The sequence below is a fragment of the Cyrtonyx montezumae genome, unplaced genomic scaffold (genome assembly GCF_038088225.1).
Source record: "Cyrtonyx montezumae isolate F1298 unplaced genomic scaffold, pur_monq_1.0 scaffold_8, whole genome shotgun sequence".
Classification (NCBI taxonomy): domain Eukaryota; kingdom Metazoa; phylum Chordata; class Aves; order Galliformes; family Odontophoridae; genus Cyrtonyx; species Cyrtonyx montezumae.
This window is the reverse complement of record NW_027072089.1, coordinates 99,975,170-99,998,826: the sequence shown is the minus strand read 5'-3', so window position 1 is coordinate 99,998,826 and position 23,657 is coordinate 99,975,170. Positions and strand designations below refer to the sequence as shown.

The following is a 23,657-nucleotide window of genomic DNA, read 5'->3' as shown; positions in this document are numbered from 1 at the left end:
ACATACTGAGCATGCTTGGGCAGAGCACTCCATTCTGAAGCATCCTGCTTGAAGAACGAAAGGTGGCAAGGATGGTTCACGTCCATCAAGTGACCATTAACTCTGCTGCTAAAAGCAGACTGCCACTCTCACCAGGTCGGCAGTGCTACCCTGAAAGGGCTGTCTCCCACACTAAGAGGTGCTGGTTTTACCAGCCCTCTGCTGTGCACACTAAATTCTTATTTATGCAACAAACATACAACCAATGAACAATATCACTTTTACAGGACTGGATCGATCCAGCTTTTTTATAGGCATATTTCTCAATCTCTGGAATATCCCAAACAAGCTGTAAATAAGATGATGAACCACCAACAGCGACTGAGTCTCACTGCAGTTCAGACTAGTTCTGCCTAGTTCCACATCACTTCTTGTTTCTAGAGAAGGACACAATACTCAAACAAAATAGCAATAAAAACAATGTTATCCGCAGCTGAGAAAAAGCAACAGAATTTATATTTTAACTTCTGAAGCTTAAAGCATACCTGTTGAATTAGCATAAAAAAAAATCTTTTTTAATACAGTAACACTGGCAAAAGTTAATGGGAAGACGCAGAGGATTGCAACAGGATAACTGATGGATTATTTTAAAATTTTAATTTGCTCTGATCAACTGATGTTAATACTGCTTTTCCTTAGATTTGGAATAATTCTATTGCAAGTCACATGCAGGCTGAAGACAGCCATTGGTTAAGGAAAAAAAAAAAAGAAACAAAAAAGAAACAAAACCAAAATAAACAAGGGTTCCAAAATTTGTGTTTAAGAATTTTCCTTTCAGTTGACGAGGGCTTTGCCCTTGCTTTAGGAGAGCTGGTTAATTCTCGTCAGCTTCATTAGCTTTGTCCAGACATATCTGCTGTTGTATCCCCTGGTCCAGAGCCTGTTTGTGCACGCTTGATATAAAGGTTCAATAACTTCATCTGCAAAGCCAGAAAATAATTTTGTTTAGTATTTATGAACTGTACCAACTACAGAAATAATACAGCAAAGTAGACATTAAAGAACTCTTCTCCTAGAAGCAAATCTGCATTTTACACAATTAAGATATTTGCTTGTAAAAATATCTAAGCACACCGAAACTAAGGATGTAAAACAGAAAGCAACCTAAAGTAGCTATACTAAGACAGATGCTTTTCCCCAAGTTACCATGCTACTCAGAGTAAGACAGATTGTTTTGTTGTGTTTTTTTTTTGGTCTGTTTCTTTCTTTTAAGCAAATGTTGTGGTTTTAAGCCTCTGGTTACAGGTATTGATTCCAGTACCAACTAAAGCTTACAATGCTGTCTAAAGTCATATTCCATGCAGTCACTGCCAGACTATTTTTAAGATGTAACCATTTTATTCAAAGATATACAATATTAATTGTCTTGTTTTATCCCCATGGACAAACTCATAACATACATCTGTTTGAATGTAAAAATCAGTACTTAAGAGGTATCAATGAAATCATGTTTCCTAACCAGAAAGGAACACAAGGTTCTTCCTTACCACCAAATTAGAGATACTGAAAGGACAGATGAAAGCAAAAAAAAAAACCCAAAAAATAAGAAGGAGCAAGAGCAGATGAACTGTGTTACATAACAACTGCTTTCCAGTCAGCACTGCATGAAAAAGAAGGCAAGATATGCAGGTAGGAAAAGCCATGCTACATATTGCTATTACCACTGTTTCAGAATAAAAACTCTGTCCATGTATCAAGAGGAAGCTTTTCTAACTTATTTCAGCCACTGACAGTTTACAATTACATCTATTGTAATGCCATAAGAAATCCAACTTACTATTTTTCAGTTTGCTGAAGTCTGTGTATGTGTCTAAGTGTCTGTAGACCTATGGATTTTCACTTTTGAGCCTTTGATGGCAGTTACTCCAAATGTTTCAGTCTCTCTGGTTATCTCCATTTGGATATATACTTTTATGCAACTTTCTGGTAATTGCAACCAAAACACAAATGTATACATGTAATTACGAACCCATACTTCTTAAATGTAATTTTTTACTTACTTTACTGCCAGTGAGTTGACTGAGATGTGGTTTTAGTTCATCACCAATTACTGCATGAATGGCTACAAGGCAGAAAACACATGCCTTACGAACGCTGCTCTCTGAATTATCATAACCCTAGAAAGCAATAAAATTAACATTAATTGCTTATCAGTTAATGATTAAAAGCCTCAGAAAACTATTTACTACTACTTATAATAAATACATTAAAATCTACTTCAAGTGAATGCTAAGCATTCCAAGGAGAAAAAAAACCCGAAGCAAATACAGATCATGCACATTTGAAAGGCAAGCTGCTTAATTACCATTTACAGTTATTTTCCAGACTGAAATTAAAACCCATACAATTCCTGTTCAAAATTTATACTGAAAACAGAGCTGCTGCCACGCTCCACTTGGAAATACAGAAGGGGAAAACACAGGATAAACTGTTCTGTATTACGCAGATATTTCCTAAACAGAAGACCACTACATTCAGAGCTTTCTTACTCTGAAAGAAGTTGTTTCTTAACATGTAAAGCTTCTGTTGTTAACTCCAACCCTGTTACTGAATTATTTTTGTTCCTTATGCCTGGTTGTCTTGCACCTCCTTCTCAGAAGTCTCTGCCTCTTATGTTCTTGCAGATGTGTGACCTGACCACATGCATTAAGATTAGAAATCTTTAGATCTTAGAAATCTAGCATAAAGCAGCTGCCAAATTCTGGAAAGTCTTTACTCAGCACATGCAAGTTGATGTATTTTGACTCTTCATGCAGTGGGAGATATTTATTTTTGAAGATAGACAAAGGTACATTTTATAACCTCCTCATTTTATTGAGCTTTCCCCAATCGACAGCTTCTTTCTCGTCCTGCTTCCCCCAAGCCCCAAGTGGTAAAACCCTACAATAAAACATCCTTTCAACATGGATGACTTCAGATCAAACAGTCTCAACTTGGAAAAGATACTACATATAACTGCGTCTACTAAGCTTAACTACAGCCAATACTTTATATCCCAGCCACAACTTGAGTCCTAACTGCAGTTAGTTTAGCCAGGTGACAACAAAAGACAGCATTCCTACTGTCCGAGTTCCTTTGGGTCAAAGTAGCCATCAACTGTAAGACCAATAAAAATCCTTCAAGAGAGCCAAGTGATAGTATTTTGAAAAAAAATCTCAGTAATTCTTACATATAAAGAAGGTGGTTTCTTTTGCTTTCTTTTTACCTGTATTAAACCTGGCACAATCTCTGGTAAAAGCTGAGTAAGAGTTTCTTTAGATACTCTCTCTATTACTTTTGTCTGCATTTTGATTGCAGCCAGATTAATGGGGTAATCCGCAGTCTGGATAATTGGACAAAGGACTTTGATGCACTGATCTGGGCTAATGGAAGTGGCCAGCATGGAAGCAGCTTCTTCAGCAGATCTCACCACCTATTGAAAGAGAAACAACAAAAAAAAAAGACATGGAAAAATGATTTGTAGGAATATTACTGTCAGTACTGGTCCCGAGCATAAAAAATTCTTAACAACAATGCCACAGTATTGTAAAAATAGGTATATTAAAGGATTTTTAAACGCATGTAATTTTCCATCTGTTGGACTACTGCACTAAAAACAACGCTCTTCCCAATACTGTGTGACTGAACTGTGTGCTCTGCCAGATGCACACTGGTGTCTTCCAAACCTGCCTGACAGTACCTTTCAAACCTGACAATAACTGTCAAATCAGGTTTGAAATCTCTCCAGCCTGCAATGCTATGCAGAATACAATATAATGCAACTACATACTCAAATTTCTCCACTATTGAAATCTGTAATTTCCAGTGTAGTCACACATTACTGTCTTTGATCACTGATAAGCTTCCATGTTAATCTCAAGAACTGTCAATCACCTGCACAGATTGCTATATCTATAGGCTTCCCCCATCTTTAATTAAAACAAACAAAAAAACCCCTCCTTTAGGAGTTCTTGAAGCCTAAAGAATACAGTAAAACAATTAGTCAAAATGCATACATGCTCAGGATACAACACAAACATGAAAGGAAAAATTCATCTCTTCTAATTTCTGCATCTCTGGTGTCTGGCAGCTAACAAGACAAGCTGCTAGACAAAAAAAAATTCCAGAAGTCTCTCTTCATCCTTGTCTTGTTTACTGTCTCTTTCTCACATGCATGAAAAAGAGAAATAGAACATGGAAAAAATAATAAAATAAACATAGTGCATGAAATTAAGAAGGTGCAGGGAAAACAGTGATGAGTACCATATGAGTGAGAAAGATCACTGGTACAGAAAGAATTGCAGTCAAACTTCTAAAGTTGGAACTCCACACTAAGTCCCATATACAGAAAAAGTGCTACCATAGGAAGTGTGGGGGTGCAGGAAATACAGGGAGGAGATTTATTCATCTCACTAGACATCTTATTTTCATAACATCAGTGATACTGATGTGAACTGTTTAATGTTTGGGTGTTTTCCATATTTGTGTTCCTTATATCACAAAATACATCATCCTTCTATGTGTATGCACATCGTAAGCAATTCTGCATCATAAGCAATTCTGAGCAAGATTACACCTTTTGTTATCTCCTGTTTCTGAATCTTCTCACTACTGTCAACCACATGCAACTCTTCCCTGTAGCATCTTCCTGTGCTTTCTCTCCTAAAAACACTCAAAACCATGCTCTTGAACAGTGAACCAGAATGGTTTAATCAGAGCTGGTTAAAAATGGAGATAGATTATAATTTCCTTTCTGTGTTCAGTCCTATCTCTCAACTACCAACCTTATAGAAATCCAAAGGGTTGTATCAGATACCTGGATTTAAGATGATGTTTAACAAAATCCTCCCATCAGTTATTCTTTGTAGAGCTGCACTGGCACATCCTTCGTTATGATTTTATACCCTCTTGGGCAGCACTCAAGGCAACTGTTATTAGGGCTGATATTAAGCATCCGACCCCTACAATTCTCTGACTCTGTGATTTCAGAGCTTATAAATCTGCAGCTCATTTTCCTTTTTTTGTATCTGTATTAGCTAGTAACAGCAGAATGCTTCACTATTACACAAATTACTTCATTGGTAAGATCTGACCGATTTCTCAAACACCTTCTGGACATAACACAGCTGCTGCACTCTGCAGTATTTTGTCGCAACCTCAAATAAACAGAATAACTGATTACCAACCTCTTTATGAGGATCCTTATGTGCTTCTAATGTCTTCATTATTGTGAGCTCCGCATAGTTCTTAAACCTTGCTGGCTGATTTCTTAGGATTTCTCTTAAAACTTTCAACGCCAAAGCTCTAATTGCATGCTAAAGATTGAAACAAATTTTTATTAAAACAGATGAGTTATGTATCATTGAATAGACAAACGTTTAAGCATTCATTCAACAGTTTATGATGTTTTTGATAATGGTAAAATATAGATTTTTTTCTATCCATATTTACAGTATGACACTAATACAAAAAAAATACAGCTAAAAAAGTTCTTTACTTGTTCACTCTTCTCAAAATAATTCCAATGGTGTATCACAAATATGCTGCTAATTGTAACTATCTGTGCTAAACTGCATATAATTTTAGTCTTTGAAAATGCTGTTAAAAATCTTTGGTATCACACAAATACATTATCCTTGAAAACAGACATTATTATTATCATCAAATAAGAAGCAGTTATTAATGCCACTATGAACCTCAGCAATTTAAGTAACAAGTTCCTTACTCAGGGTCTTCACAATGAGCATTATCCATTTTAGAAACATAGATTTAATTATTTTTTTTTTTCATACATGAGGTTTTGATATCCTGGAGTCTACCAAGGGCTATTAACAGAAGAGCTCTGAATCCCAATTTAATATAACTGGATAATGTGGGAATAAAAAAATCAACTAAGGATACCTGAGAAGACAACCTTTTCATCATTAAGGCATTTAGAGTTCATATGACTTCCTTGCATTTCTGCAACTTTTTGCTTTTCAAGGCTAGCAGGAATTTGTGCGTTTCCTACAACCCATGCAACTTTCAAAGACACTGAAAGCAAACCATGTGCTCTGATAACATTTTAAAAAGATTTATCTAAGTTTACCTCTTTGTCTCCAAGTGTTTCAAGCAGCAAAAGCAGTATTGTTTTGAAGTGCTCATCCCAAACACCGAAAGACTCTTCTTGAGTTAACTTCATGAGCTCATACAGGGCAGCCTTTCTTTCCTCAACTCTCTCATTATGGTTTGATAACTCTTTTAGTAACTCTGCAACTAGATCAGAATGATCCATGGGAGGCTCTAGCAAAAAGGAACGTACACAAACAGAACATTGAAAACTTGGAAGTAAATATTAGTGCCTGATGCAGAACAGAAAAGTATCTTCTTAGGATAGCTAAGTGCTTTCTACCTTTTTTTTTTTTTTTCCTCCAAGTCTGTTTGCCAGAATTGCAGTTTTATTACTTCATTTTCAGTGCTGCCAGTATTCCTGAACAAGCTTACAATCACAACAAAACAATGATACTACAGCCACAAAAAGCACCCACAAAATTAAAGAGAATCCAGCAACCTGTAAGCCTGAAATACACAAAGTGATAAGTTCCCTATATCCTCACAGAGATTCCAGGTAATGCCTGCTACTGCTCTAACAGTCACTACAAGACAGCACTAGATTTCAGTTTGAATACAGGGAATTCCATGATGATGGAGAAAGCTATCAGTAACAAGTCTTGATTCCGGTCCAATTTAAATCAAAGCTCAAGCTCTTGCTTTTGCTCCATCATCAAGACCAATTTAGCCTTTAAGAAAGAAAAGCATGTAGCTTCTACCTATGCCCTGAGTCTCTGGGATAAATTAAACTATTTTTTTTTTTCCTGCCTTGGACAGGGGCTGAAAGTTTTCTTTCAAATGGTAAAGAACAGCACCAAAAATCAGGTTTTCCTAGAAATGCATCTTCCCCAGCATCACTGCACTTCATTAACAGATGAAATATATTTTCCAGAATAAATCTATTTGGTCATATACTGAGAAACTGCAGCCCTTCAACAACCTATATGGTTGTATTCACTATTGTAACTCACAACTCTCCTCGCACTGTTTGGATCAATTATCAAGAACATAAACACCCACTTCAACTGCCTCTATATTAATGTATGCATTAAAAATGGATCGTTACATTTGTTTATGGAACTGGCTGAAACTGCATTCTGAAGTTTCACTATACAAGGTATTAATTAGCATAGATAAACAGAATGGCAATCCATTTTATGGAAGTAAGATAATTACTTTTATGGCCAAAACTATCATGCTTGTTCTACCAAGTTTTCAGATTTGCAACTGTAGTAAATCTTAATTTGAAAAACCTCATACTGACATATAACTAGCAAAACAACCTGTATCAGTTTGAATTAAGACTTCATTGTGGAATTTCTGGGGTTATGGCTGTGGTATTAAGAGGAGGAAAGCAGCTCTATTAGCTGAAGAAATAACTTGAATTCCTGAAAAACATAAGGACAAAAAAAGGGGTGAATTCCTTCATAGTCTGTATTTTCCATTCCTATATATTATTTAGTCCTGATGCTTAATTCTAAAAAATTCTCCTGATAAGAAAGGAGAAGCGTAAAAATCTACCTGCAATTTTTTTTTTTTCCCATAAAAACAAGAACAGAAATGAGGTGGAGCAAATGCAAGTTCTTCATCCGAATGAATTAAAATATTTAAAAGATGCCTTTAAAATATTATCTATATACAAATACTTGATAAAGAACACTTCTTCTCAAACCAGTCAAATAATATCATTTTGACAGGATATGCAGTGTTGGTGTTAAGAAGGAAGGCACGTTCTCAATACAATAAAGATCTCTCTACTGCCTGAAACATGCCCAAGCAAGTCAACAAGACAGGGGCAAAGCCTGGATGCAACACCTGCAAAATGACTGGATTATAAATGGCTTTCTATTAATCTTGGAGGATACCAGTGATGCCCCTGCTCAGACCTGTGCAGGGCCTGTTCCTGTTCAATGCTTTTATTAATGTATTTCACAGAATATGGAGGTTACTTTTAAATTAAATCAACATATTATTTTTGTTTAAAAACAATTAGAACACTCTCGAGAAAGAAAGATGAAACGATAGTTAACCTGATAAATGAGAAATGGTCTGAAAGAAAGAAAAGATGAAAATTAATAATGCTAAGTTTAAATCTCATGCACATACACAAAGCACTTGTTAAAAAAAAAGCAGACACCTGCGATGCATGCAGATCTATGAAAGCAAGATGAAAGAAATGAACTTCTCTGCAAAGGAACACTGAGTTCCAGAGGCCACGTACTGCTTTTATGGATAAGTGACTTAGAAAGGCTTGATCCCCTACTCTTCTGATAAAAATGCATCTTCTTTGTAAAAACAAAAGCGCTGCTGCTTGGAAATACTAGGCTGTTCTTATGAAAACTTCTTAGTGTAAGAGCAACAAAACACTCAAATTCCCACTGGGGTACACTCCTACGCTGGACATTTTCCATTATCAGACAGCCTGCAGAATACGTGTTCGTGCCTCAGTACAGCTGACTGGACTAAATGAACAGCTAAGAATCTCCCATGAAACTCTGTATCTGTGTCTTCTCCCAGAAACAGGTGAGAGGATTCATGAGAATCCAGTAAGCAAAACTGTTATAGGAGGCAGCAATTCCATGGATTTTCTTTAAATTAAAATGCTATCTTCAAAGGATGGAAGATGGTTTATAGGAAAACCTTTCAACTTCTACATGAGTATTTGTATGCACAGTTGTTTGCCAAATATATCTTACTCATGACAACTTCTTCAAGCACATCTCAGATGCATATGTGGAAGTAAACAGATAAATGCTACAGAAAACTAAGGGTGCACATTGGAATGAATATACCTTCATAATACACCGCACTACTAACTCCAGTAAGGGGAAAAACAAACAAACAAAAAACCCCAACAATAAAAAGCAACCAACAAAATAAAAAGCCCTTGCCATTCTTTTGTTAAATCAACACATACTCATATATGAGAGGATGTCTGAAAAACTTCAAATGGAAATACACTATAGGTTCTCTATCCCTGGCAGTAACTGCTGTATATTAACCTAAATAGCAAGTGGAGCTTGAGAGGGCAAACACCACAGACTAATGCACAATTAAAGCTGCTCATGGGAGCTTTGCTAAGAATTTAAAAATCCAAGCTAACTTTGACACGAGGAAGAAAAAATCAAGGCTTTCAGCTAACACAGCAATTAGCAGCAAATAAACACAAGGTAAATTGAAAACTATAGATTTTACATGCAAATGAGATGGACTCATCTCAGTGATACTGAGAATCAAACCTTGGGGAAAAAAAAGACACCTGAACTACTATACTTTTTTTATTTTATTTTGTTTTGTTTTTTCACAAACTATATTTTATATATGCTCATATTCAAAAAACATAAGATATGTTCTCTTCTGAATGATTGCTACTATGCACCAGTAGCTCTAAAATGTAGGTGGATAAAGAAGATGAATGAAATGATTGCTGAATAAAATAATTATTATCTGACAACACACTCTGTTGGAAGAACAGAGTGCACCTGACTTTGTGAAAGAAAGTTCCCTGAAAGAAGCCCACAGAATAACCTGAGTTCCTACATTTACATGAGCTAAAGAATCACTTTCTGGGTAAAAGCATTCTTTTCCCCTTGCAAAAGAATGTTCAGTCAACAGAAAATACCAATGTTGTGTTTCACATGAAAATATTTTACTAACAAAATACTCAGTCTTTCACCTAATTCCCAAACTGGTTTAAACCAGTTTTACTTGTAAATGTTTTTCTTTAACTTTCAACCACAATGTGGTAAGTAGGTAAGTAAACATAATACCAGTAGAATATAGTTTAGTAATTACCTCATTTCTGACCCACCTCCATTCTACAACATCAAGCAATCCAACAGCATCACTCACGAGTGATAAATAAATTAAATAAATAAATTACTGCTAAATGAACTAAATTATTACTGATAAATAAACTAAAGTATATTATGTAAATCCTCTCAAAGAAATGGCACTGGTGATAGATATACTGCTAACGGTAAATTCAGAAACAGAACTGAAAGGTGAAAAATGCCACCGTTTCCCTTCTAGCACAGAATGTGATCTGAAGCTTACCATCAGGAAATTGCTCTGCATCATCATCAAACATGGCTTCCTTCAAAGCAGATTTATTAAACGAACTATCAGAATAATTGTATGGGTTATAATCTCGTGAGCGTGGCGAGGAGTGAGGAGGCATTGTGTTGAGTAATGATGTTTTGTTATCAAGAGCTGTTCGGCCTGTATCACCCCCACCACCTCCTGCTCGTAGGTCTACTATTCCAGAAGCACTGCCCATCTGCAGGAAAAGAAACACCATGCATTCATACACAGCACACACTTGTCAAGTCACTATACACACTCAGGTAAGTAGCAAAAACTTAAAGACTCAAAAGTTTCCTAAGCATTTCTGAAGAGACATTAAGCTGGCCTTCAGGTAAGACATCGCTACAGTACGCTGAACTTAAAAAATAAAATCAAATGAAATGGTGTTTGGACACTGGGCAAGCTCAGCAGATCCGTGAGTCAAAGTTCCACAGAAACAGGAGTCAAAACAGTGTATGCACCACTGAAAAACCTCAGTGTTTTGTATGGAATTAAACACACTTCTGAAAAAACAAACAAACAAACAAAAAAAACAGTGTACAGATCTCTCAAAACTTAAACTCCTTTTTCTGTGAGATAATACTTTTTAAATTACTAATGTCTGAAATACATAAATAGCAAATACCTCTTAAAATTAGCATTTACATTTCCAAAATGCATTTCAAATGCTAGGAAGTGTTTAGTTTTATTTTTTAGCTCTGAAGTTAGCAGAGATGTCCCATTGCAGACATCAGAACAGATAAACCTACTTAAAAAGATGTTTAATCTTTACCAGCAAGTCAGGTATTGGCTTGATTTGCCAGTACCAAGATGCACCAAGTTTACTCACTGAATCAACATCATCTTTTTTTGAATCCCGTTTCAAAGGTTCGTTCATATCTTCTTGACTACGGAAACTGAAATTCTGAATGGCTTCAGTGACTCCACGAAGAGAACTGTAAATATCTTCAGAATTCATATTTTCTGTATCATAGTCAAATGCACTGTGGGCCATGGAGAAGGACATACAAATGAAGACAGATTTATTTTCCGATCTCATATTTTTAAATAACATAAACATGGAGTACAGACACTCAAGAAATAGTAATAAAATTAAGCACTGCAAATGGTTAGACAAGGAGAAGGCTGCACTATATAGCAACCTGTGCCTTAAGCACAGCTTTTACTGTTTTACTCTTGTAAAAGAATTTTACACCATTCTCCCTCTCTAAGATTTCAACAGTAAGGGGAACTGATTAACATACTGACTGCTAAAAGCAAAGTTACAAAATCAGCTTCACTGACAACATTGCTGCCAAGAAAGAAGATTAAAAAAAAATAGAAAAAGCGCATAAATGTGCTTATATCCCCCATATTAAATCTGGCTGGATGACTTAAGCTACTTTAACATTTGCTGGGGATGAAGGTTTCTCTTCCATCTCCTTCTACACCATTTGCACTCTGAGGTGCACAAGTTAGGGCAGGCCTGGCTCCTGTCACACCATTCAGGGAGGTGGAGGATGGGGGATTATTCTTCTGTGACTTCGTGCAAAATGCATGCCATCTGTTTACAGCCCAGTTTACCATTTTGGAGAACATGTTTAATGACGCTTTAGATGCAGAACTGCAGCAACAATGGCCTGCGTTACCTTGGTGACAAAGTGTTTTGTGATGTATTGGTTGGGGAAGTGAGAGGACTTGACCAGCTTGCTGGCGAGCGTGGAGTAGGTCTTGTCAACGGACTTCCCATTGAACCCTGGTAGAGGAAAGATGGAAAGAGATACTACAGCAGGATTTGGCTTCCCCTTTACTTCATTTTTTTTTTTTTATTTTCTACTGCCCAGAAACATTCAAAGAGATGTTATTTAATTTCTTGGGATTCTCTAACCGATAATTTCAAATGTGTAACTCAAATAAATAATGTAAGAGATAAACACTACTCTTAGTAAATCACCTTATTTGGAAGCAACATACAGTGAACAAGTATTCCACTTTGAGGGAAAATAGAAAGTACTCCGTAAAGAGTGATACCTGCTACTAAGACTTCTATGGAGGACCTGGGTGGCCTCCACTAATTTTGTCAGTCTCACATAACTCTACTGAAATGGACTTAACGTTCAAACCACCTGCAAATTCAGAAATAACAATATGGAAGCTGTAGATACCTGACCACTGTTGCCTGTATTTCGGAGATGATTATGAAGAAGCTTCGTGGCTCCATCCTGAAATGTTTTTGGTAAAGCACCCAGCAGCATTGTAAACTCAGGAGTATTAAGTTCAAAAAGGGAAATCAGTACTGACTGTGCAGCCTAGAATAAAATAAATAAAATCACTAATTTGAGTTTCTGTAGTAATTTTTCAGCAAGATTTGCTACAATGACAGGTAGTCACAAAATGTGATTTACGTATTAAACGAACTTGAATAAAGATGTTAGCAGTTATAAACTAATGCAATTGCAATTCATATTTACTGCTAAGACTGACGTTCAGATACTCCTAAATTCAGGTACACAACAACGAGCTTACACCTTTCAGAATTATCCTAATAAGCAGTCTTTCAGATAGATGAACCTCAGTCTCCCACCCCAGAAATCTGTTTACTGAAGAGAGTGAAGGAAGTATCAAAATGTCTTCTACAGGATTTGGCAAGTTGAACAAATTTTTAAAAGGACAAATTAAACACACGAAAGAGGAGCAAGTTTGTAATTCCTTCTCCTGAATTCCACAAGTGCTAATACAAGTGATAAAAACAGGCTAACTTTCAAACGTGATGATGATGTGGCTTGCTCCAAAAGTAATGGCTCTTATTTATTTCCATGGAAACTTCAACTAATACAAACAGCACAATACCACTACTTAATAAATTCTCAGCTACAAAACACTGCTTTTCAACATACTACTGGTATTTTCATCAGCAGTGAATAAGAACCTGCACACTACACTCAAAAAAACCTGCACCAGTGGAGATGACCAACTCTTTCACAGCTGCTATGACAGCACTGCTGCCAGAAAAATGTTGCCCGTGCAGGTATGGCAGGACAGTCCAGCCAAGACTGGCAATGTGCTCTACGATCTTCAAACCAGTATGAGGTCTTGTGTTATAGTGCTGCATGAGATAGGTTGTCTTCTCCTCTGGATTGACTGTGGAAGTTCAAGCCTTCAGCTTAGTCAGTGCCGTGACGTAGCAGCCAGAGTTGATGGTCTGTCTGGGTTCCAGGAAATCCAGAGGGATCACCCCTTTCCTATTCCAAAAAAACTGTGCGTATCTTTTTACCCCCTGAGGACCATGCCTTGAGTTTTTAATTTGATGGGAAACTCATAAGTCACCACGGCACAGACTGCCATTTTGACTCTGGACTGTAGAACTGACACGTCTCATCACTAATGGTGTGATGCAGGAAATTTTCACTTTCAGAATTGCATTAGTTCAAGAGGCCTCAACAAAACTGTATACAATGTCCTTTCTGTTCCTGTGTGAACATCTGTGAGACTCAAACACTGATATTCCAATGTAGTCACCATAGTTTCCAACACACCAAAGCCAATATTTAGATCTCTGGTAGTAATCTGCCATTTCACGTGGATGAACTGATCGAGATGTTCTCCATTTTGTGGTATGACAGCTGTGCATGGCCATCCAGAACATGACTTATCTCACACACTGCTGTCACTACTGCACAAATGCAGCACTCACTGCCTCACTGCGCACTGGTTAATCTCACATCCACTGATTGATCTCCAGAAATGTTCAGCAAGTATTTATGAATATCAGTGGGTGCATTTGTTTTTTTTCCACATGGAGGAATTTAATTCCACACCTTTGCCTCAGATGTACTTCTATATCAGACGCCATTTGATCAGACTTTTCCTTTGCTGCCATCTGTTGCGTAGCAGCAAAATGTAATGCAATATTGGTGGGAAAGTTCTACCCCTACTGCCATAACACCAACATCTGCCCTCTGACATTGTGGGCCAACATAATACAACAGGAGGTATCACCTTCAAAGCTACCTTCTTATTTTGTTAGCTGCACATTCGGAAGATGAAAACTTATGTACTGGAGTTTGTAGTGTACTGGATTATACTTTCCACACCCCCAATTTTAGCATTTCATATTTAATAGCACCCTCATCCTGGAGCATGTTTTCATACATGTATTTCATTTATCTCAGCCAAGAGAATTACAGCTGTTTACTGACAAAGCACTACAGCATGTTACAGAATGATGGGATACCAGTTGAGTTCCCTCTGCTAAAGAAATGCTGACTGCATGACCTAGTTTGATGAATATTCACTGGACAAGCTAACAAAACTGTCAACACTGCAACTAACTTATCACATGCAATTAAAGGCTAGTGACTATTAAATTTTAAGCAGTTTCTTTATAGTATGAAACTCTGAGATAAACCAACTTTATCTAGTTTCAATAGAAGTGACTCACCATCAAGGTCTGCCATGCACTAGAGAGAACCAGTGCTGCATGCTAGCCAGAATGACAGGCAGCTTGGTTCAGCACCAAAAATACTTCAAGCAAGTAGTTTAGAAAATTCTTTTAGACATTTATTTCCCTCCTTTTGCTTTGAGAGCAATGAACTGTAGCATTTTTTAATTAGAAGTGGAAAGCCAAGCTATGAGCACACATGCCTGCACACATCTTAGTATTAAATTTAATGATGAAAATACTAGCACGTTAGAATGCCACAAACTGTCTCTACCCACTCGTGATCAGCTGTTTCCTTGAACTTTTATTCCCTCCTCCCTGAACAGTCAAGTGAACAGTTTGAATGCCCTCTATGACTCATCTTTAATGTTCCTTTTTTCCCCTCGTTATTTCTTTTATTCAGCCTTTTAACATAAACTGAAAAATACAAAACCAAAACAAATTCTGCAACTGAACAAAGGTTTTGAAAGTATCACTTCCTCTTTTCTGCTCTATTATCCACACCTTCACTGCCTAACACTGTGGCTGTGTCTATTTAAGCTGCCAACAGAATAACAAAAGAGACAGTTAATGGTCCTATCAGGAAAGAAACTGATATAGTCAGGTTTGCCCAGAATCTCAACCTGAGTATCAAAATGGAAATCAAGTCACAGAACAGTTTCGTTAAGGAACTATCTATTTTTCTTCCTTATTTAAAGAAAAAAAAAAGAAAGAAAAAAGAGAAAAAAAAGGGTATTTTAGAGTATTTGGCTTTTTTTCCCCTTCAAATATAATCTTGCTCTTTTGAGATTCTCACATCCCATTCACTCAGATCACATTTTAAAAAGAATAAGAGGTATGCTCTGTATTGTTCTAACTTAGAAAACCCTAAGATTTTAATTATTTTCAGAAGAATTTTAATCGTAGAGGAACTTAGAATTTTAAACAGCAAAAAGAAGTCCCATGCCACTAACTTACATTAATTGTACCCAATTTAACACTTATCTTAAAAAAAGGATTTTTAATTGACTTGAGGTTTTTTTTTGTTTTTTTTTTTTACAGAAAAGCACAATGCACACAGAAAAACAGCTGGTAAAAACAATCTTAATTCAAAGAAAGCATATAAAAGATTTTTTAAAGGCAATGGTAACATTAAGTTAAAATAGATGAAAATATCTAAGCTAACATCTACAAGTCTGTAAACAGAATGAAACATTTTAAAGGTTCAGAATAACTTCTTTTTACTCTTTACTGGTAAAATTTTGTTTCAAGACTTATTCAAGGCTTTTGGGATTTAGCAACCTCTAACAAGTCTGTTATGGAAAGAAAATATAAACTGCGAAAGCTTCATATAATTAAAGTGTTCCAGATGATAAACCTCAAAGCCAATTCTTTCTGTGATTCAGTTACTTATTGACATCAAAATAGTTATTAGAGATATGAACCATCAGATAAGACAGCTTGCCACGTGTCTCGGTACTAAAATCTTTACTGATTTAGAAGATAGTGCTGCTTCAATTCCCTTTTTGTTTTATGGTTTTATGCATGTCACTAGAACATGGTAACTAGGCAAGAGAAGTCCATAGGATATAATCTGTTACTGCTTTCTCATGCTGAAAACTGTATTAGAAGTGGAAGGTAAAAAAAAACAGTTATCCACATTGTAAAATTCCCTATGGTGAATTATTATAAACATCCAAGATATCAAGAAGTGGCAAAAGTTACTTTTATTGTTCTTCTCATTATACATTGCAAGACGGCTCTCCATCTTTTTCTATCAATTCACTCCCACAAAAAATCCCTTCTGAGAAGAGGAACTTTTGATACTGATTCCAGAAACAAAGTTGCCAAAACTCAAGCTGAATTGAATCTAGCTAAGAAAGTCTGAACAAATAAATTGTTTTGATTTCAACTGCAGAAATAAGCAGGGAAAAAAGAACAGGAGGATTAATTGTCTATGCCAAACATGCTTCCGCCTTATGAGCAATAAACCAAATATTTTTATTTAACATTCAATAAGTGCTAACATACCGATGAAGGCAGCTAAGACAGGATGGATGTTGACCACAAGAACAACAACAAATAAATCTATTCCATCCATATGCAAAGAAAATTAAAAGATATTTGCTCTCTGATTTCGAGAATTATCTAGAATTCTTTTCTGAAGAATGCAATAGAAAATTTCTCATGTTTATTATTATTTTAATCTTTGTTATATCTGAGCACCTAGAAACATTAATTTTGCTTCACAAGAGTTACTGTGAAGAGGAGATTTTTGCATTGGCACTGTAGCATTACAGGAACAATTCTTTGATACTACCTCATTAAAAAAATATTGAAGGCTCAACACAAGACTGCTTACCAGTCTTTTGTGAAGAAACACAAGAATGCAAAAATCCAACCAAGGCTGAAATCAGTTCACTGTCACAGTCACCATTCCTACCTATTACTACTATAGGTGTTTTTGGAAGTAATGCTAGATATGAAATACAACCTTAACGTGGAGTTCCAAGATTTTAAATTGTTTTACTGAAATGTTCCCAAACGTGTATTTACTGCTACAGTTTTACATCAGCAATTTTGATACTGTAGTCACAGTTCTTAGTTGTATTTGCTAAGAAGGACAAAAAACTATCTTCTCCCTAGGAAGCAATACATTTATTTATTTATTTTAAGAAAAACAAGCTTTCTTCTGTTTCAACATGAATTATCAATAGCTTTTCTAATCTGCCCAGGACACTTGGAATATACTTTATTACACATTAATAAACATACCTTCCTAACATCTGAGCTTTTAGGTTCTGTGGTCCAGGTGATGATTCGAGACACTGCTAACCTAGTTTCACTTGAATTTACAAAATCTCCTGGATCCATTTGTTGTGCGAGAGTCTCTATATATTTAAGAATTGCAACTTTTACCTGTAAAGAGAAACAGAGTTAGGTGGACAACAAAAACTGTGCTACAAGAACAACAGTACTTACAGATTAGTGCACATTCTCTAAAAGACTTTTTCTTCTTTTTTTTTTAACTAACCTAAACATCTTTTCTGCATTGGTATAAAACTCCAAGCAATACATTAGTTTACAAAAGAGGTACATTATTTCAAGAAGGAAGTTCTACAGAAATTATATTAACAGAAATTTCAAATTTCACTGGTAGCAGCTGAAAGATAAACGATCACTTAAACAGAAAATCAAGTACCCAAGTCATTTATGCACATTCAAAACTATTGAGAACTTTTCTCAAATGCTAAAATAAAAAACGGACGTAATCTGATAAAGCAGTAATCAGGTTAAGTTAGAACACGATGTGGTTAATAATTCAGCACCCTTTTATGAAAACCAGTGCTCAGCAGTCAGTATCATTGGGGATAAGCTGCATGAATCTTCTGATTAAAAAGATCTGGAATCGAATTTCTACAAAAGACCTACACATAAACATTTTTCTTTTGAAGATATTCACAAGATAGATACGACTTTACCAGGAGGACAGAAAAGCTGCCCTAGGCTTTCAACTGCCCAGGCATCATTCTTCAAATTTACTGACTTCCCTTATACAGAATTACAGTTTTAAATGTCCTAACTGCAACTTCTCTTTAGTTTCTTCAAAACTGCATCACTGCACAGCTTTAGTAGAAGGGTTGTTACACCTTATACTCCCTTAAACATTCTTTCCTCAGCTCCTACTCTTCCAGAGTTAACTGTCACTCAACCCATGAAAAAAAATGGTTAACATTCATTTATGCAACCTTTTCAACTTAGGTATTTCTGGCTCAGTGTAAATAAAGGCTGCTACCAGAAGGGAGAAACAAATGCCCCTCATAAGCAGAAAGCAAGCAAGTTCTAGGCACAATTTCAATTCAGCGTTCTCAACTTCCACACTGGTAAACACTCCTGATACAAAACTAAATGCCATATACATCACAGATAGCTGATATGCTCATATTAGTAATGAATACTTCATGTTCATAGTAGCTGTTAAAAGTCAGACTTTTTCAAAGTTACACAACAACCAACAGCTAGAGGTTTTCATCTTAGGCAAATCAATACCAACACATTCAGTATGAAAACACTACTGGAAAGGTTCTTTCAAAGGGGGAGGAAACATAAAAATCCCTATAATGAGACACACACATTACTGATATAAAACACACCTAAGTAAACTCTGAAAAAGAGCAGCAAATCTACTTACGATGCATTTTTGTCACTACTACAAAGAAGTGAGAGTATAGTTGGGATCAGAAATAAAAGGTTTAATGTAGTATTCTTTTGACAATCCATTTTATCTCTACAAGACCTGAGAGAAACCATTTTAACATGAAAGCAGCTGCAAGAATTCTTAAAATTACTATTTACTCTATTTTTAAATTTAAATTAAAGTAAATTTAAATTCTTAAATTTACTATTTACTTAATCTCAAATCACTGTCTCTGAAGCTGTTTAATTTTGCCATGACTTTATTTGCACTCTGTAGGCTGAATTTATTGTATCTTGCTGGACTATGAGCACTGAGATAGTGAATATTTTTCCTACATAGTATACAACACAGAGAGACACTTTAAGAATAGGACAGTTACAGAAAGCAAGCTGAAATATAAAGCAAGCTTCAAGTAGCACTATTATTCACAAAAACTAGATAAATGAAACCAAAGCGTTTTCATAAACATCTTTCACAGATAAATTTTGGCATGAAAATATTCTGTGCAACTAATCTCCAAAGATTCAGGAAATACTGTAAGGATGCTACACAGTGTCAGAAGACAAATTGCTTTCCTGTCCTGTGAAACATTTTAGATTTCACTACAGTAACCATATGATTATATGGTATAATATACAGTAACCATATGATATGACTACAGTAACCATAGTGATTGAATTTTAAAGGGCTCTCTTATTTCTGTGAATGTGTTGTGCTTTTGTTTTCTTTTTGCTTCTTTTAATCCAGAAAATTTAATAGGAATTTAGAGGGAAAAAAATCTACTGTAGCAAAAAACCTTTCAAGACAGCCACATTTTCAAAGGAAAGAAAGGTTCAGGAATGTCTGCTGTGCTTTGGTCAGAAAGCTTAGAACAGTTCCTCCCTGTGTATGAGACACCCCATATTTAACCTGAGAAAAATGGAAGTGATGCGTTGAAGTATTTTTCAGGACAACATTTATCCATAAGAAAACATATGTTCTGGACCTGCAAAAAAAAGCTTAACACATTATATTCTATCTATCATAAGTGACTACTGTGCCCATGCATTAATTTGACCAAAACAGATACATGCACCTGACATCTGTAAACTGTATTTCAGCAGTTCACCGCAGCAATATGTTTATTTAATGCAAATGAGTAGGACAGGACACAATACACCGTGCTGCATCCTCCATGGATTATATCAGCAGAATGACATCATCTCTCTGGTCAGCTATCCTAATCCATCTCTTGTAGGCACTCTAAAAGCTTGAATTTATTTTCCAAGGCTTAGGTGTGTGTTAACGTTAAATGATGACAATGACAATTTAACTCAAAGGATCATGACTCGTTGTACTTCGACATGAAACCAAGAAGGTAGCATCATTTACAGGAAGGAATCCCTCAACAGAAGCAAATTTTTGATTTCATCACATCCTGAACCAAAACTCTTTCAAAGTAAAAGCAAAAGCTGAAGATCTCAAGAAACGGAGTAGTCCCTTACAATTTTCAGTTAATCTCAGATATCTGGGTGCACTGAGGATGGAGTTTTGGCAAAATATTCAATGCAGATATTAATCAAATGATTTGCAATTTAAGTTCAGAAACTTTGCTGCTTTGATCTGAAGTTGTAATTACCTAGCAAAGATGGAACATGGGGCACAGGTACCATTTTTTTCCTGAAAAAGCTCGCTTTCTCTTTAAGTTATATAAATTAGCTGTCCCAAAAAGAATATCTCAATCACCAAATTCACCTTTCTGGTGAGGAAAACTAAGTAAAACAAAACCAAGTCCAACTTGATCCAAGGATTTATTTAAACAACAAACTGATTTTTACTACCTCATTTGCTGTCTTCAATAAATGACAGCAGTCCCTTTTTAACACAGCTCTACGAAGCAACAGTGGTCAACGTATCAACTGTCCTCAAAAGCTTAAAAATGTAAGTTTTACTGTATTGTAGACAAAAAAAGGCATATTCATGTGACTTTAGGTTCAACACAATTTGGAAAAAAACATTCTTGTGCAGTATCAAATGGCGTAATAATATTTCGTGCAGGATAGAGCAGAAAATGCCAGCTATATGCTTGTTATTTCCCCATTTATCTCACTAGTAATTCTTCAGATCTGATGCTTTTATCCTAAAATCATTTGTAAATGTAAACGTACTACAGAATTCAGTTCCCCCACCCCATTTTCAAGTCTATCGGTAGAGATTTTTAATATGTAAAAATGTGTGCACACATAAAGCTACACACGGCTTTCAGAAAAGTAAGGGTATCATAAAGGGAGCTTGTTTCTAATGCAACAAGTTAATATTAAAATATTTTAAATGAATTCAAGACCTAACAGGCTAAGCATAGGGAAACTTACACGTGAACTAAGAAAATGGTATTGGGAAATCACAAACATAAAATTAGAAGACTTGATAGAGTGAGTTTGCATAACCAGCTTGATGTTAGACGGCCACATTTTTGTTGCTCGTTTATACTGTACTGTGGTTTTATTAGATCTCACTTGCAGCAAACATTTTCATAGTAGTGTAATGTTTAAAATTGAACATCTGCATGCTTAAAGTTTCTCGCAAAGGTTAGTAGCAGCATACGAATGCATTCAAATAAAAAAGTATTGGAAACGCTGTAAGAGTTTGCCAAAGGGTTAAGAATAAAGACAATAATTCAGACAAAAACCTTTGAGCTCCAAAAAGAGCGAAGCTGGTCCTGTAGTGCTGGCTTGACTGTCTGAAAGTTTACAAAAACAAAATCCACTAATTGAAAATCTTTTTTTGTAAAACAAAAGAAAACAAAAAAATAACAATCCAAAGGTAAGTCAGACAATCAAATGTCTACAAATTACCATTCTATTTATCTGCAAGCCTGAAAATTCCTACCTTCAAACTAGGTGTTTGGGTCTGGTCAACAGTAAATCTCATTAAAATACTGAACTGAAGATCATTTGGAAATGATTCCCTGTAAAATAAAACAAATCAAATTTTATTAGCAACATAAACATGTATTGCAATACCTGTCAGGAGGCAAAACATAAGCCTTACTGTTTCTAAAAGAAAAAAAAATCTACCAGTCTTGCTGACATTCTGACTTTCAGAAACACTGACCTAGCACATAAGGACAAAATTTAACAAGTTACAGTTCTGAAGCAGTTAAACCTAGAATATATGTAACACAACTAGTATTGAATTATAATGTAGTATTCTGATTCTAAATGCATGCAATTCTAAAATCCCCACAATTATAATGCACTTGAACTGTTAAAAGCATACACAACACTCCTCCTACACGTTTCTCAGAACTATGCTGTCCATTCTGCCTGCCCCTGCTCTGGTATAACCCTTTAGGCCTCTGTTGCAGCTGAAAATGTTTAGCCTGCCCCATTCTTCAGAGAATGGAGGATAAAAAGAAGATTCCAGAGCTTTTCCAATTCTACTAAAAAATCTAGCATTCATTTGGGAATAAATTCTGGTTGACTGCCCCCCAGAATTACATAAAATTGCTTGGGGAGAGTGGAAGAAGGCTATGGCAATAACAGATTTGCTTTCTAACTCCTTACGAGACATTCTAAGAGTCAATATTGCAACAAATTTTGATATCAAAATGAAAAACAAAAAACAAAAAAGCACTAATTATAACAACAGCATACATGGCTCAAATTCATGGCTGAAACTGAATAAGTAGAATCATATTAATTGTTCAGCTTTAAGGAATCAAAACTCTTCAAACATTTAGGAAACCTGAACATTTAAAGCAATAAGATTTTTCATGATGTGTTGTTAGGTCTGTATTTTTCCAAGAATCTCACTGCATGTATTTTCAAATAGATACAGATAAAACACTTTGGAAATAGCATGAAGTGATGGTCTACTATGTTGTTGAGGTTTTTTTGTGTTTTTTTTTTCCCCAGAACTCATTACCTTGTGACATCAAGTGCCTTCTGAACTTTTGCTTGTACAGACCCAAGCAAATCAGCACCCATTTTCTTCAATAGCTGGGTCAGCAGTACAAATAGCCAGTCCTGCAGATCTTCTTTATGGACTTGGATGAAGTCCACCAGTGTCTCCAAAAACATACTGAATACCTAAAAGGTATAAGAAGAAGGAAAGAGGGTAGGATGGGGAAAAAGAGGAAATGACACTGACATATGCTGAACTTACAAACAAAGAAGCAGCAGTAAGGGAATCAGAGGCAGAGATAGGCAGTGTTTTGCAGCCAAGCAGGAAAAAAATAAAAAGAACCTGTCTTGCTCTTTCATTGGATTTTGATACAAAAGTACAGTGGAAGCGTTAGCTGACTTCTGCAGAGTTTGAAAACTAGGTATTCCATGCAGTAGTGTCAAGAAAAGAAATGCTTACTGTGATGGCTGGCGCAATCTCGTTTTTTTTTTTAAAGTAAAACTTTTTTTTCCCATTTCAAGCTCTATCATTAAGTGTATTTTAACATACTACTCACTGACTACAAAGATACCTTCTCTCTAAAGCAAAAAAAGCTGCTACTGTGCTAGCAGAATCTTCATTGTGAATATCTACACTACTAAGTACTGCAAGATCATGAAAGCTGGCCAACTCCTTACATAAAACATTTCTGGAACAGAACAAGGTTCCTCTGCTATTGCAGATATCCAAACACAAAACTGCTCCCTAGAGTAGGGAAAGAAGTCACGATACATTTTGGACTGAGTGCTGCTTAGGTACTTTAATATTCCAAAACATATTATGCACTGTGTTCTTTTAAACAAATAATGCTGAAAATACAGTATTCAGTTTAAAAAAGTGACGTATATGAATGTGTTTATAGTAACTTTTACCACAGATATCAGGAAGAAGGGCATAATAAATAGACGACTTCATCTGAACAGTCTTTTCAGTACCTGTCAC

The 23,657-nt window shown here is 35.8% G+C and overlaps 1 protein-coding gene across 10 annotated transcripts in view; it reads right to left on the bottom strand.

Moving 5' to 3' along the window:
• Window positions 1-619: 619 nt before the first annotated feature.
• The window catches only part of CLASP2 (cytoplasmic linker associated protein 2), a 131,225-nt gene continuing 108,187 nt past the window's right edge, over window positions 620-23,657 (bottom strand). For 6 of the 10 annotated variants that reach the window (XM_065753389.1, XM_065753391.1, XM_065753392.1 and 3 more), the window contains 12 exons: window positions 22,698-22,861; window positions 21,660-21,738; window positions 17,369-17,512; window positions 12,339-12,482; window positions 11,823-11,929; window positions 11,024-11,177; window positions 10,165-10,387; window positions 6,107-6,300; window positions 5,205-5,333; window positions 3,245-3,451; window positions 2,040-2,156; window positions 620-959 (listed from right to left, as the gene is read on the bottom strand). In XM_065753389.1, the coding sequence (XP_065609461.1) occupies window positions 873-959; window positions 2,040-2,156; window positions 3,245-3,451; window positions 5,205-5,333; window positions 6,107-6,300; window positions 10,165-10,387; window positions 11,024-11,177; window positions 11,823-11,929; window positions 12,339-12,482; window positions 17,369-17,512; window positions 21,660-21,738; window positions 22,698-22,861 (1,749 nt within the window). In that variant the 3' untranslated portion in view covers window positions 620-872. Of the gene's footprint in view, window positions 960-2,039; window positions 2,157-3,244; window positions 3,452-5,204; window positions 5,334-6,106; window positions 6,301-10,164; window positions 10,388-11,023; window positions 11,178-11,822; window positions 11,930-12,338; window positions 12,483-17,368; window positions 17,513-21,459; window positions 21,511-21,659; window positions 21,739-22,697; window positions 22,862-23,657 lie in introns of all 10 variants that reach the window. The other 4 variants (XM_065753390.1, XM_065753393.1, XM_065753395.1 and 1 more) reach the window with 1 other exon arrangement.